The 14,241-nt window shown below is 40.2% G+C and overlaps 1 protein-coding gene across 3 annotated transcripts in view; it reads right to left on the bottom strand.

Moving 5' to 3' along the window:
* The window catches only part of LOC115609443 (cytochrome b5 reductase 4), a 49,056-nt gene that overhangs the window by 14,938 nt on the left and 19,877 nt on the right, over positions 1-14,241 (bottom strand). For all 3 annotated transcript variants that reach the window (XM_030489699.1, XM_030489698.1, XM_030489700.1), the window contains one exon: positions 6,364-6,504. In XM_030489699.1, the coding sequence (XP_030345559.1) occupies positions 6,364-6,504 (141 nt within the window). The remainder of the gene's footprint in view (positions 1-6,363; positions 6,505-14,241) is intronic.

The raw sequence follows: 14,241 nt of genomic DNA on the forward strand, positions 1-14,241 counted from the left end.
TCTCATCTACACGGTTATTGAACACTTCCAGGGATGGCGATTCCACCCCTGCCCTGGGAAGCCTGTTCCCATGCCTGATCACCCTCTCTGTGCAGAAATTTTTCCTAATATCCAATCTAAACCTCCCTTGGTGCAGCTTGAGGCCATTACCTCTTGTCCTATCGCTTGTTATTTGGGAGAAGAGACCAACCCCCACCTCATGTCATGATTTCCCTGCTGCACAATGGCTTCCAGCTCCTCCTGTTTGTTGTCCATGCTGCGGGTGTTGGCATAGATGCATTTAAGCTGCCCTGTGAATCTGGACTCCAACAGTGGCATGCTACCCCGTGGCTCATTTCTAGTGAGCCTAGTGTTATTCCCTTCAAATCCAGTTTAAAGCCTTCTGTACAAGCCCTGCTAGCTCCTGGGCTAGAATCCTTTCCCCCCTCTGGGACAGGTAAAGGAAGCACACAGGGGGACAACAGTGGGAGAATTCAGAACAGTTCTACTAGCTGCACAATACCGTTCAGATCATATTTACAATGATTTGTATGCCAGTTTCAAAGAAGCCACCGAACAGATAAGCCACTGGGAAGCCAATGGCTGGCAAGTGAACACGGTCCCAGTCTGACAAACTGATAGCTTGAAACAGTTATTAGGAATAGGAAAACAGAGAGTGTTGTACGTTGGTTGGGTTAAAGGACATGATCGAATACAACCACTGGGTAGTTTAACCAGCAGGTGGACAGCCTTACACAGCTGTGGAAGATTGATGCTGTTACCCATGATCAAGATTGGGAGTGCCTGCTCAAATGGTTATATGTTGAACAGGACCACACTGATCCAGTGTGCTGATTTATATCAAGAAGGCATTGCCCGAGGATGGCCTGTATGAGTTAAACTACGTGAGCGAATAGTGACTGCCTGTTCACAATGTTGGTTGCGACTTAACAAGGACCATCTGAGCAAGGCACCTCCTTTGCACATTTGAGATAAGAAACATTATGGCACACCTGGCAAATTGACTGTTTTGGTCCATTGTGACTATCAGATGTGAAAAAATTTATTCTGGTAGGAGTGGAAGTTATCTCTAGTCTCACCCCGGCAACTGAGTTTGCATCAGTGAGCAGGGAAAACATGGTAAGAGGCCTCAAACAGTAGTTTAGTACACTCCCCCTTCCAGAGGAAATTCAAAGTGATAATGGGACACACTTCACAGCTACTATAGTACAAGACTGAGCCAAAGAAGAGGGAATTCGCTGGGTATTTCACATCCCCTATTACCCTCCAAGCACATGGTATTGTTGAACATACTAATGGGTTGGTTAAGCAATTTGCTAAAACTCATGAATCCGAATGTCAATCTGAATGTGATTGTCAACTGTCTGCCTGCCAACTATTAACTAAACAACAGATGGAGGAGATAGTTGACCAAAAACTAAAGCCTATTGTGTATTCACTAACACAATTGCTCCAAAAGTCCCCACTAAATCTAGAGAATACCCTACTGGGTTTTATGCTGGACAACTTGTATCAGTGCAGATGCCTCAAACTGGGACAGTGCCCATGGTACTCATGACTCCCAAGAATCTCCGTGACTGGGAAGCTAGGAGTTGCTCAGGAAATGTACATGGGATCAGTACCCGATGGATTTTAGCCTCCTCTTAACTAATACCTGCCGGTTGTATTTTCAACCGAGCATATGGTATCTCTTTTGTCTTGCAGGAACTTGGAATGAACTGCATATGGACGGAAGGATTAGCCTACGCCAGCCTTGAATGTATACATATAAATGTATCATTTATCTTAGCTGTGGTGCTCTTTCTACCATGGATGACCATCTGGAAACCCAAATTTTAAGATGACAAACAGCAATGCTGTACCCATGTTAATATTCCAGGTTCTGACAATGTTGGTTCTCCTAACCTGTGGCCAGAAAACTCTAGAGTGGCCATGTTCCCAAGCCTACCTTTAGTACACTGGGAATATGGGGCTACATTGCAGCACAACACACTTAAACTTAGTCACCGTAGTTGTGCATGGAACTGAAGTATATGCACAGCATGAGTAGAAGTGGGAGAAACTATACAGAAAAGAGATTGAAATAACTCACTAACTACCACTTCTGAAACATTATCACTCCAAGCAACATCAGAGGAAGAAATACAGATAGGGTGCTGGGCAATCAAGGGATTCACCCATGAAAAATCCACTGAAATTAAAATATACCATACTAATTTTTCTAAACCAGGTAACAACAAGAAGTCTTGCTATGAAATATCAGAATCAGATTGCTGGTGCAGTCTTACTTTTACACAACCCATACTTGCATTTTTTTCCTGGGGAAAATGTGGTGTAGAACTATTGTTTGATTTCATGATTGTCAAATGCAAATTGTAGCATTTTTGCGGCCATGGAGATGTACATATTTCCAGATGTGCGTAAGCCTGATCTAAATTTGTCTGCAGTAGTTCTACACAATAACATCACCTCTTACAGGCAAGAGTGGATTATGCAAGAAAAAAAAAAAAAAATCAACAAATACTATCTTTAAGGATAATTAAAGGAGACATCATTTTGATAGGATGCCAAATTGAAAAGCACACTAAATGCATGACAACAGTCTTCCACATTATTGTAAACTATGCTGAAGGAGAAGACAACGTACATACCTATCCTTTTAAACATAAATGCTGGTATAGTTCTAAACCATCCCTTTCAGCACTCACAATGTGTCTTTGGACAGACCTCAACTCTCATTTGCACTTGGGTCTTCAATCCAAGATTAATATTGAACAACCATATTCGCTAACTCAGCCCCCTATCAAACTGTCTCTCACATTTATGACACTGGTAAAAGAGATGAGAAGGTGAAGAAGGTACCTTACCCACTGAAATTCAGAAAGTAATTTGAGATAATGCAATTGACTCTTTGAAAAAAGCTCCAGTCCTGGTGGTATTTAGTAAATTTTACTTTTGATCCCATCAAAAGCATGGCCACAGTTTTTGTGTTGACTATACACAATGCTTCGGTATATGCTATATACCAAATCATTGTGTTAGGACTGAATCACAACGGAGCTATACTCTATCCTCTAGAGCATAGAGTATGGGCCCCAAAGGATGGAAATAAATGGCAAACTATTGATATCCATGCAAGCGTGCGCAAACAGCAAGGATTTATTTGAGAATAACACCTTCAAAGCTCAAGACATTTGTCTTGACTCTGAACAGAACATTTGTCATTTTGAAATACATCCTAATGAAAACTCTGAAACTGCAATTGTATGTATTGGCAAAGGATGCACAAGCATGAAAACTCTGTGCTTTTATACACATAGGTAATATTACTGTGAATACAAATAATCACTCAAATATTTGTGTTTGTAATTTTGTTGAGACTATAGGATGTGATTTCACTTACCTCCTGTCACATCTTACTGATTGATGAGATCTAACTACACGCTAATTCAAGACGTACTGCCTACCCATACTGGGATGAATCTCACTTTAATAAGAAAACTGCTGCAATATGAAGACCTGAAATGGTTGCTGAAGCAAGCTCAGGACAACGGGCAAAAGATTAACTGCTGTCCATCATGATGCAGAAGAAATATATCACGTGCTGGAATGAGCAAAGCAAGATGCAGAACATCAGTGGGGAACTCTTCTTGGATGGTCACCAACTGCTACAGGAATTCTCAACAACATGCTTCATTCTGTTGTTATTCTACTGATATTAACTATTTTACTCTTAATCACTGTATTGTAGATTAGAATCTGGATTATTGTAAAGTGACTCGTTTATCACTTTCCCCCGTAGAGTGTATATGTGCATGACAATCCACATACTGTATATGCAGAAGACATCCCTAAATCAGACTAAATATTATGAAGCTTGAGTGACTTTAGTCACAGGGTGGATTATGTGGGAAAATGGGGGAAGTTAGAGACCACTCCTCCAAATCCCCTGAAGTTATAATATAACATTAAGGAAATTTTAGGGTAAAATGCAGCTGCTACTTGCAGCATGGAATGCTGTTGGCATGCACGGAATCTCCCCTAAGAGAGTTCCCCAGGCAACTCTGCAACCTTGGCATATGCTAAGAGGAACCGAACGGAGGGTGGAGCGGAGTGAAGGCCCCGCGGCCAGGCTCTGTTGTACTCCCTGCAGGAGCGGGAACTTGAAAGCACCGTGTACTGATAAACTGCAGAGCGGCTGCCAAACAAGCAAACTAGATTTGTCTGCTTAAAAGCAAAGCGAGAGGATTTTATACCCATCAATAACAAAGTGTGTGTGACTGGAGTCACTCAAGCTCCATAAGCATAAAGATAAAAAAAATTTTAATTTCTGTTAAGTAACCTGTGAAAAGGCCTGAACAGATAATGGGCCTCCTACAAGGTCAGGAGACCTGGGAACAACACTGATTTGTGACACTTGATAGCAGAAGAGAAGGCTCTAGCCTTGTGTAGGTGGATTAAGAAAACAGGACTGACGAACCTCTAATCAGGAATGACTATCCTTGAAGTCTGGTACATCCTCACACATGGACATCACAGAATCATAGAATCAACTAGGTTGGGAAAGACCTTTAAGATCATCAAGTCCAACTTTTACCCCAGGACTGCCATGTCTACCACTAAACCATGTTAACCACGGGTCTCATCTACATGGTTATTGAACACTTTCAGGGACAGTGATTCCACCACTTCCGTGGGCAGCCTGTTCCAATACCCGATCACCCTTTCGGTGAAGAATTTTTTCTTAATATCCAATCTAAACCTCCCCTTGTGCAGCCTGAGGCTGTTACCTCTTGTCCTATGACTTTTTACTTGGGAAAAGAGACCATCTGCCTCTTCTCTCTGCTCTCCCTTTCAGGTAGTTGTAAAGAGTAATAATGAGTAACTCTTCTCTTCTCCAGACTAAACACCCCCAGTTTCCTCAACCATTCCTCATAAGACTCGTGCTCCAGACCCTTCACCAGCTTTCTTGCCCTTCTCTGGACCTGCTCTGGCACCTCATTATCTCTCTTGTAGTGACAGACCACCAGAGCCAACTATAGCGGGATTATTACTTCCCTAGTCCTGCTGGCCACACTATTTCTGACACAGGCTGGGATGCTGTTGGCCTTCTTGGCGGCCTGGGTACATTGCTGGCTCATCAAAATACGACTTCACGTGTAGAAAAAAATTATTAGGGTGTCCCTTAGATGAACTATCCTCATTATACTCTCATTATAATACTAAAAATCACACCCACAGGTCAAAAGACCCTACCCAGGTCAAAGACCTTTCCCTGAGCATGTGTCTTCACCCCGCATAGGGACGCCTAGTGGGCAAGAACTATACTCTAACGTGCTTAATAATTAACTTTAGCTGGCTTTTGCGTAAGTTATTTCACACTTGTTCTTGCAACGCTTGTTTCTTTCACACTTGTTCTTGCAGTTAGTCTACTGTCAACTACAATATTTGAACCTTAATCAGTTACAAATCTGCATAATAAAAATTCTCATCTAAGATCTATTTTGTGTGAGTTTCTGGGAACCTGAGTAATTAACTTGATGGGTGAATCTGTTACCATGAATCTCTGAGCAGGACAGTCAAATCACCCTTCAACACAGTGTGCTGTCCCAGTGGAGCACCTGCAGAGGGCTCTGACAGGCTAATCAGGCTCAAGGGTCTCACCTTTCCTGGGACCCTGACAGACCCATTGAACATAAAGGTCTGGGGTAAACCCCCCCCCTTTAATGTGACATACAGTGACCAGCATAACCATTAGTATGCAAATGTTAAAAATTATCCTTAAAAACATAAACCAGATATTTCTTTGACGTCCCATTTTATTTTAAGTTCACCTTTCACAAAATTTGAAAGAATAACACTTAAACAATGCTTTTTCAAGATGCATTCCTCTCACAACCTCATGTTATGACTAATATACAACTGGAGCGTAAAGTAATGTTACCATGACTACTATAAAACCCTCTCAATTAAAAAAAGCCAAGGCAAAATTGCAACATTACCCTCCACATGCCAAAAAAAGCTGTAAACTGAAAGGAACTGGCTAATCATGCATAACACATATACAATGAGCTTCCCCCCGCCCATCAAAGATGAACAGCACTACTTCAGTAGAGAGATTGTTTTAAACGGAGTTGAAAGAAGAGCTGGTAAGGTCAACAGTAAATATTATCCACTTTAATAGTTAGCTTTCCAGCAGTATTAATCCAGTTTGTTCATTACCAAGCACTGATTGTGATCCTGGAAACAGAGACTTTCTAACTACAACCAGGGAATTAGTTGCCATGGACTCAGCATTCTCCCAGGACTATGAAAAGGGATTTATGTTAATATATCCATTGTTACATTCCGAATTTTTCTTACCTGCAATGATTTGTTTGAGGTAAACATGTTGTCCAGTGGGAACACGGAGATGTGTGCTCTCAGGCAACAGTAAGCAGAAGAGCTTGGTGTCGTGGGTAACTTCTGTCTTCAAAACCAGCTTACATTTTCTGTAGAACAGTCCTAAAAACGTTGTTTTACTTGTTACTTAAGACTCAATTCATCTTTGCATCAATGCATCTTTTAGTAAGAGATGGAGAATGGTATTTATTTCACTACAGAGAATTATAAAAAGACTATAAACAGATGCTTCTTGTATAATTACTTCTAATTATTTTTCTAATTTTGGACTAAGGACTCATTTATAACCTTACATTAGGTTTATAACAAACCAAATCTGTGAGTTATCAGCATTGATTGGGAAGGAGTAGGAAACCAGCAAATACTAGCAGAAAACAGAATCCCTTTTACTACACTTCATCTGCACTAAATTCACCATACAACTGCAGCAAGAATACACATATGCAGGCTAAAACCAGCTTGGGTAATGCAAATGAAACATAAGCTAGGCACAGCACCACAGTTCTCAGTAACAGACTATCCAAACCCAGCATCTCAGAAGTTTATTGGCCTGACCACCCCACACTGTTGCACTTTCACTGCGATTAGCACAACGAGAATTTCTGATACAGCTTTGCAAGTTCAGGTACATGATACCAATACTTAAATGCTTACACACGATATAAAATGAAACTAACATCTGTGCCTACATAGGCAACACACACTTAGCATTATCAGTAAATCTTTTAGACATGAATCGGTGCCTTCTGGCTAGCTAGAAATTATCAACTCCAGTTATATGTTCACATGCTTACTTAAATCAACTACAAGGTCATATGTACAGCACAAATTTTTGTTGATACAGCAGTTTTGGAGTTTGGATGTAGCTTTCAAATACAGTGATTTTCAACCTGTGCATCAACTAAATGCCAGGCAAAAGGTAACTGAAAAAAAGAAATCAATAATACTAATAATAATGAAAAAATCACTATGAAAGGTCTGCATTTCCACCAAAAATTTTCAAGAAAATGAGAAAGAAATCAGAGAAAGAACATAGCTAATCAGAATAACTATAAAAACCCCCAAACAAACAAATCCTTACATATTCCTGTTAGTGATGGAGATTAAAAACAAAAAAATACTATGGGGAAAAGGGAAGCAATACCCTGGAATATTTAGCTTTGTTCAAGGACAAAGGCGAAAAGCTGTAACAGTTTCACCAATACCTTATGGAAGCTTAATTTGTTTTCTTTATAGCTGCTATAAGCTCAGAGCAAGATAAGCCATTTATTCTACCTCTGCTACTACAGAAGCAATAACCCATCACTTATACTGGAAATGATATCTGTGGCAAAGCACTCAGTGTAAGGCTGGGCCAGACCTACACCCATTTTAACTAAGCAGCCATTCTGAGCTATGTAATCTGCATCATTACATCACTTCACAGTCTAAGAGAGGATTTGAAAACACATCAAAATAGAGGGCTATGCCCTGCTGCTTAGAGTCAGAAACTGCAGAACATAAGTAGGCGTAAAGCAGCAAGGAATAAGTACTTCAAAGAACAAAGGGCACAGATGCAAAAATAACCACTTGGTAGCTTTTTGTTCTGAAAAGAAACTTACTTACAAAGGTTAATTTAACAAATGCCAAATACAGGAAGGTATTCCTCAACTCTCAAGTATAATATTCTATTAACTGACACAGGCCTTTTGCCATTGCCACAGTAGGTTAGTATTTGACTACTCAGGAATAAGTAGCAGAGTTTTTTGGCTCAGTTTTCACCGGCAACTGCTCCTGCCACGCCACCCAAGCTGCAGAACGCAAAGGCAGGGACTGGGCCCATGGAGAACCACCTGCTGTAGGAGAAGATCAGGTTTGAGACCATCTAAGGAACCTGAAGGTGCACAAGTCCATGGGACCTGATGAGATGCATCCGTGGGTTCTGAGGGAACTTGCAGATGAAGTTCCTAAGCCATTAACCATCATATTTGTAAGTCGTCACAGTCCACTGAAGTTCCCATGGACTGGAAAAGGGAAAACAGCCCCCATTTTTGAAAAGGGAAAAAATGGAAGAGCCGGGGAACTATAGGCCAGTCATTCCCATCTCTGTGCCCGGCAAGATCATGCACCATATCCCATGAATAACTATGCTAAGGCACATGAACAACAAGGAAGTGATTGGTGACAGCAAATACAGCTTCACTAATGGCAAATCATGCCTGACAAATTTGGTGGGTAGCCTTCTATGATGGGGTTACAGCATTGGTGGATAAGGGACAAGCAAATGACATCATCTACCCGGACTTGTACAAAGCATTTGACACTGTCCTGCATGACATCCTTGTTTCTAAACTGGAGAGACGTGGATTTTATTTTTGATGGGGCTTTGAGGAAACTGGTCTAGTGGAAGGTGTCCCTGCCCATGGCAGGGGGATTGGAATTAGATGAGCTTTAAGGTCCCTTCCAACCCAAACCATTCTGTGATTCTTTAAGTATCCCAACTTTCCTTAAAAAAGAATTGCTACGTAAGGCAAGTGACGGCATACTGTAGAAAACAAGATAGAAAACTGGAAGTATAAACTGAAGATGACCAGAAATAATTCTTCCTGTTCTACCTTTAGAAGAGCATTTTTCAGCTAAGTCTTTCTATAATAATAAGCCTCAGTATTTTAGCTCTAACCTGAAATATCAGTGTGATGATAGTACCATTCTGCCTAAACAGGTCAGGAAGTTTCATAGGCTATACAATAGTGGAAGCTCAGCCAGCAATGAAAAAAATAAATAAAATCAATAAAAGCAAGCAAACAAAATCTCCTAAGTAGCACTATCTAAACTTCATGCTTTCAAACCAAGCAGCTTCTTCCCCACACTAATCCTACCATGTCATGTTGCCATTTTCAATGTAAAATTTGTAACCATTCCTAGCAAATATTTTCACGTAAACCCTTTCAAAATTTGACAGGTTCAAATATGAGAATACTTGAGCATGACACCCTTTTAACAACACTTTCTGCATTGAAGCAATTTCTCTACAGAGACATTTCTCCTCCACTCTTTTTCTCATTACTGAGATACACTCAAGTCACTAGCATCAATACCTGAGCTACTCATGAAACAGGATGAGATGCAAAGGACACAAGCTGCAACTCAGGAAATTCCAGCTAGGCATTACCATGAGGGTGGTGTGGTCAAACACTGGTGCAGGCTGCCCAGAGCCTCTGTCCTTAGAGATATTCAAACCTTGACTGGACAGCTTTGAGCAGGAGGTTAGACTAGATGACTTCCAAAGGTCACTTTCAACTAAGTTAGTCTATGATTCTACTATTTCTTTAGGTCTTCATAGTTACAAGGAGAAGTACCTTAACCTTTCGTATTTTTGCCACTGCAACAGCAGATGCTTCTTTACTTCGTGACTTAAATCACATGCTGATTCCCTTTTGAATAGGAATGGAATTTAGTACAGAGTATCTGTAATAAGTGTACATCATTTGTAGATGGCCTAAATCCTGAAGTCAGCCAGAATTCTTCCTCAACAACAACTTTTTCTTAAGTGAGTCTTGCCTGAGAGAGGGCTTATGCAAGTTTATAGTGAAGTCTTCCTTAAATGCAAGACAAAATGTAAATGAAACTCTAGGCATTGCTGCAGCTCAAGTGACTGCTGCCATTGCTTCCTTGATCTCTTACCTCCGACAGCACCACTAAAGGGAACCCCAACTCAGTAAAGCTGGCTGAACTTCATTTTTGACTAGGACTACAGTTCAAGAACAGACACCAATTGCTGGACCCTAAGAAACCAAAACAAACCAAAATAAAAGCAGTTTGAGAGGGTCTCAGCAAGCTAGCCCATTCACTCTCCTTCCCCAGTGGAGAAAGGACTGCTTTGAGTATTTCAGTAGCTTCATCTAATGAAGTACCATTTTCTAAGTAACTTATCTGTACTGCAGTTCCTTAATGCAGCATCATTACCCCAAACATTTTGCTGTTCTCAGATATTCTGGATTAAACACACAGCCAAAGAGTTGAAGGCATCTGGGGATTAGTTAGAGGGCTCTGTGACAGTGCAATCAATTGCTGCCTGAAGGAATGGCCATTGCTGTTAACATTGTTCTTCAATAAGCACAGGATCATAGCCTCCCAATTCAACCACAAAAGAAACAAAATAATTTTAAATAGAGGAAAGCTTTCAAACAAACAATAATTATTCACAAAATGCTTAAAGGTTAAGAGTTTAAACAAACTGTTCCAGCTCAGCCATGCTTCTAATTGGCTTTATTTCCAAGGGTATAAATAAACTCTGCTAGAAGGTCAACTGTCTAAATACATGTACTTATGCATGGAAATATACATGCAGGTTACTAAATCTTAGCTGCATATGCAATTTTTGCATGGGCTAAATTAGTATCAAATTCATTACATACCACTATTGCCACAGTACGTAGCCATGGCATTTTTCTGCATACACTTGCTCTCTTAAATTATTCAAATACCTACTAGAGTTTTCTACTAGAAATGCGTGCAGAGACATGATGCAAAGCCTCTGACACGGAATAGATCTTTATTATTTCTTCACATCTTTTACCTAACATCCTACAAACTGCCTATTTTGAATAAGCAAACATTTCAGATGTACCAAAAGAATGCCTACAGCACTGAAAAATGTAAAGTAACAAGTCCATTTCATACCAATCTTCATCTTGAACTAAAGCAAAACATCAGCAGCTCTCCAGATATATATATATATATATATATAAAGTAAAATATAAAAATATGCTAGGATTGATGTCAATTCTGCAGACTTAAGAATTACTTGAAAGGATTTGTGAGGTTGGTAATATAGTTCACAATACTGGACAGCTAATACTTTTCCAGATGTTTGGGAGTGGAGAGAGAAGTTAAACTGATTCGTCACCCGATTCACTGTTTCCTGACGATTTTCTGACCTTTCCAACCTGATGAATGCCCATATGTAATGAACTAACCTTTACTTCTCCCTTTTTCTTTTTAATTTGCCATATAGAACTTTCATGCCAATACAATCCATCTGATTTTTGAGAACAGACACCTTCTAGATCTAAGTAAATTCCTAGTTTAAGTTATTCTCTTTGCAATATTGACTAAAATTAGCTCATTACCAGTGGTCCCAATAAAATCTGGAGCTACAAGCACGAGAACTGGCAATGCAGAAAAGCCTTTCAACAAGAAGACACCAGCCTCTAGTAGCAAGCTGAAAGAAAACAGTTGCTTTCAGGAACCCATGAAGCCAAGTTAATTGTCAGATGCCAAAGACATACTCTACATAAGCAAAAGGCACTGCTCCCTCAATTCTGGAGAGTGATGCAAGCACCCAGCAACGAATCCTGATTTTCAAAGTATAGAAAGTAATTAATGAGGGTTAGGTTTGATCAAACTTTCTGCAGACATCGAGTGCGAGTATCGCAGCTCCTGGTCTCTTTTTAGAGCAACCACTGCTACCAAAACCTTGCTATGTAAACCCAACGCAATTGTGGGCTAGAGACATCACCTTCTAAACAGAATTTCCTCCTCTGCTGGAATCAAGAGATACATAGAATCACAGAACAGTTTGAGTTGGAAGGGACCTCCAAAGGTCATCTAGTCCAACCCCTCCTGCAATGAGATACCTTTTGGAGAATATCATCCTTTTGCCTACTGTGTTCTTCTTCATGCACATGCAATGTTTTCCTATTCAAAGCAAGAAATCTTTTGAAGGGACATCAGGAGCAGATTTGTACTCAGCAATGAAGTTTTATTTAAATGATCAGTGGTGAAAGTCTTGCTTACAATTTGGCAGAATTCAGTTTTTCCACAAAAAACTAGCACATTGGAAAAAAAACAAAAAGTCAAAAGATCCGTTTTACCAACTAAGATGGACAAAGCTCAAATTCAAGTTTGGGTGGGTTTTTTTTCGGGGGGAGTTGTTGTTTGGTTTTGTTTGTTTGGTTGGTTTGTTTTTTTCTTTTCCAGTTGCTGTCTTTTGAAACGATCTTTGATAAAATGCAGATCTATGTAACAGTATTACAGTGCTTGCCTGTAACATCCAAGACTTCACTGCAATTCCACCTTGATATAGAAGCGTGATATGCAGTGCTGATCACAACCTATCCCCTCATGAGTGAGCTTCCATACCTTACTTCACAGAAAAGTCACCTACAAGAAAATCATGTCTTAATACCTATAAGAAAAACTGCACTATATTACTGCGCTGTGGGTTTTGTTTCTTTGGTGTTTGCTTAAACGAGAAAGTTCCTTTTTTAATACTGCATTTAAATTTCACAGGATGCTGGCACTAAGACCATTAGCTTTTGTTTATGCTTCCTAATGACCAGTTTCATAATAGCTAGCTAAGAGTAATGTCACAAGCTTCCCTACACTGACAATCTCATTATATTGAATTGTGCTTTCAATTAAATACTGTTGGGTATAAATAATTACTAAGCACTTAATCTAACTAAGCACTTAATCCTTCTTAAGGAGCAGAAACAGTATTGAATATTCTTCTGAATCTACTGATAGATCCTAAGATATCATGTAGTTCCTGAAACTACATTAATATTTGTTTTAAAATTCCCCTCAACTTTGAAGAAATTCCACAATTTTGTTCTTTCCTCCCAGTTAACCAACTGACACACTGGTCAAAATGTTAGTCTAAACTCAGCAGGAATTTGAGAGTCCATAGGCAATTTAAGCTGGGTGTATCCAGAGACACAATAGTTAATGGTCCGTGATGGCCCATCCCGAGTCTTTCTTGCCTTGAAAGTGTACATCCCAGGCTTTTCTGCCTTGCAACTGTAACTTTGTAACTAAGAAGGAGCAGAGAGCTGTGCTGAATTCATCATTTTCATCAGAAGGGGATGTTGTAACCAGCTACCATAGCCAACTGTTGCCCATAAAAGGCAGCCAAGGACATTTAGAGGTGACGAAGACGCTGGACTGGGATGAAGATAGCGATGAAGAGGAGGGAAGGGGAGGAAGTAACCGGAAGTTGCCGACCCCTAAAAGACCCTCTGTGCTTTAGAACGCAAACTCAAACTAGTGCCAAATAGGTCACTAGGCCGCTCCTCTTGGCACAAGCTGGCCCCCTGAGCCAAGACGAGTCAGCACCTTTTAACTAATAAAAGCCCAGGACTCGTGAAGGAGAGCGAGGCAGATCTCATTACCCCTGAGGTCCACGTTGCCTCTGCGGGGACGCCCACAAAGGTAGAACCTGCCACCTCTCCTGCTACGATGTATCTCGGAGCTGGTCTCTTGATCATCGGATCCTTAACGGAGTCGATAAGCATATAACTTAATAAGTAACCCGAACACCCTTTAACCATTTTAACCATTTTTTTTTTCCTTTCCTACTCTAACCATTGTAATAAAGTGAAGGAGAGACTCATTCTTGTTGGTTCCATTATTTCCTCACCGGAATCTTCGATTCCCCAGAACACTGGGAAAGTCATATTTGCAGATAAGGGGGAAAAAGGGAGTTATGCTAACTGTTTCTTCATAGCATGAAGTTATCACAGGCTTCCAGTATCATCCCTGCATTACACCACTGCCTCTGAAGAAGAGCTTAACCTCTTTTGTAGAATTTAGAACTGGCCACTGGCAAAATAAAAGTAGAGGGGTTGGGAGGGTTGTGGTGGTCACCTCCTCACACCACGAGCCACAAACTCATTCATGAATGCTGTCATGTGAACACATAATAACATAAAATCAAGTGAAGTTTTCAAGTGTCAATCCTGCCTGGTTTTCAGTCCTTCTGCCTGTGCTTTAAATACAATGGAAAAGTTTGAAATTATCAAAAACCAAGAAAATATTATAGAAAAACACAAAGATAAGAAAAACCCAAGGAATTAA

This window comes from Strigops habroptila, chromosome 6 (genome assembly GCF_004027225.2).
Source record: "Strigops habroptila isolate Jane chromosome 6, bStrHab1.2.pri, whole genome shotgun sequence".
Lineage (NCBI taxonomy): Eukaryota > Metazoa > Chordata > Aves > Psittaciformes > Psittacidae > Strigops > Strigops habroptila.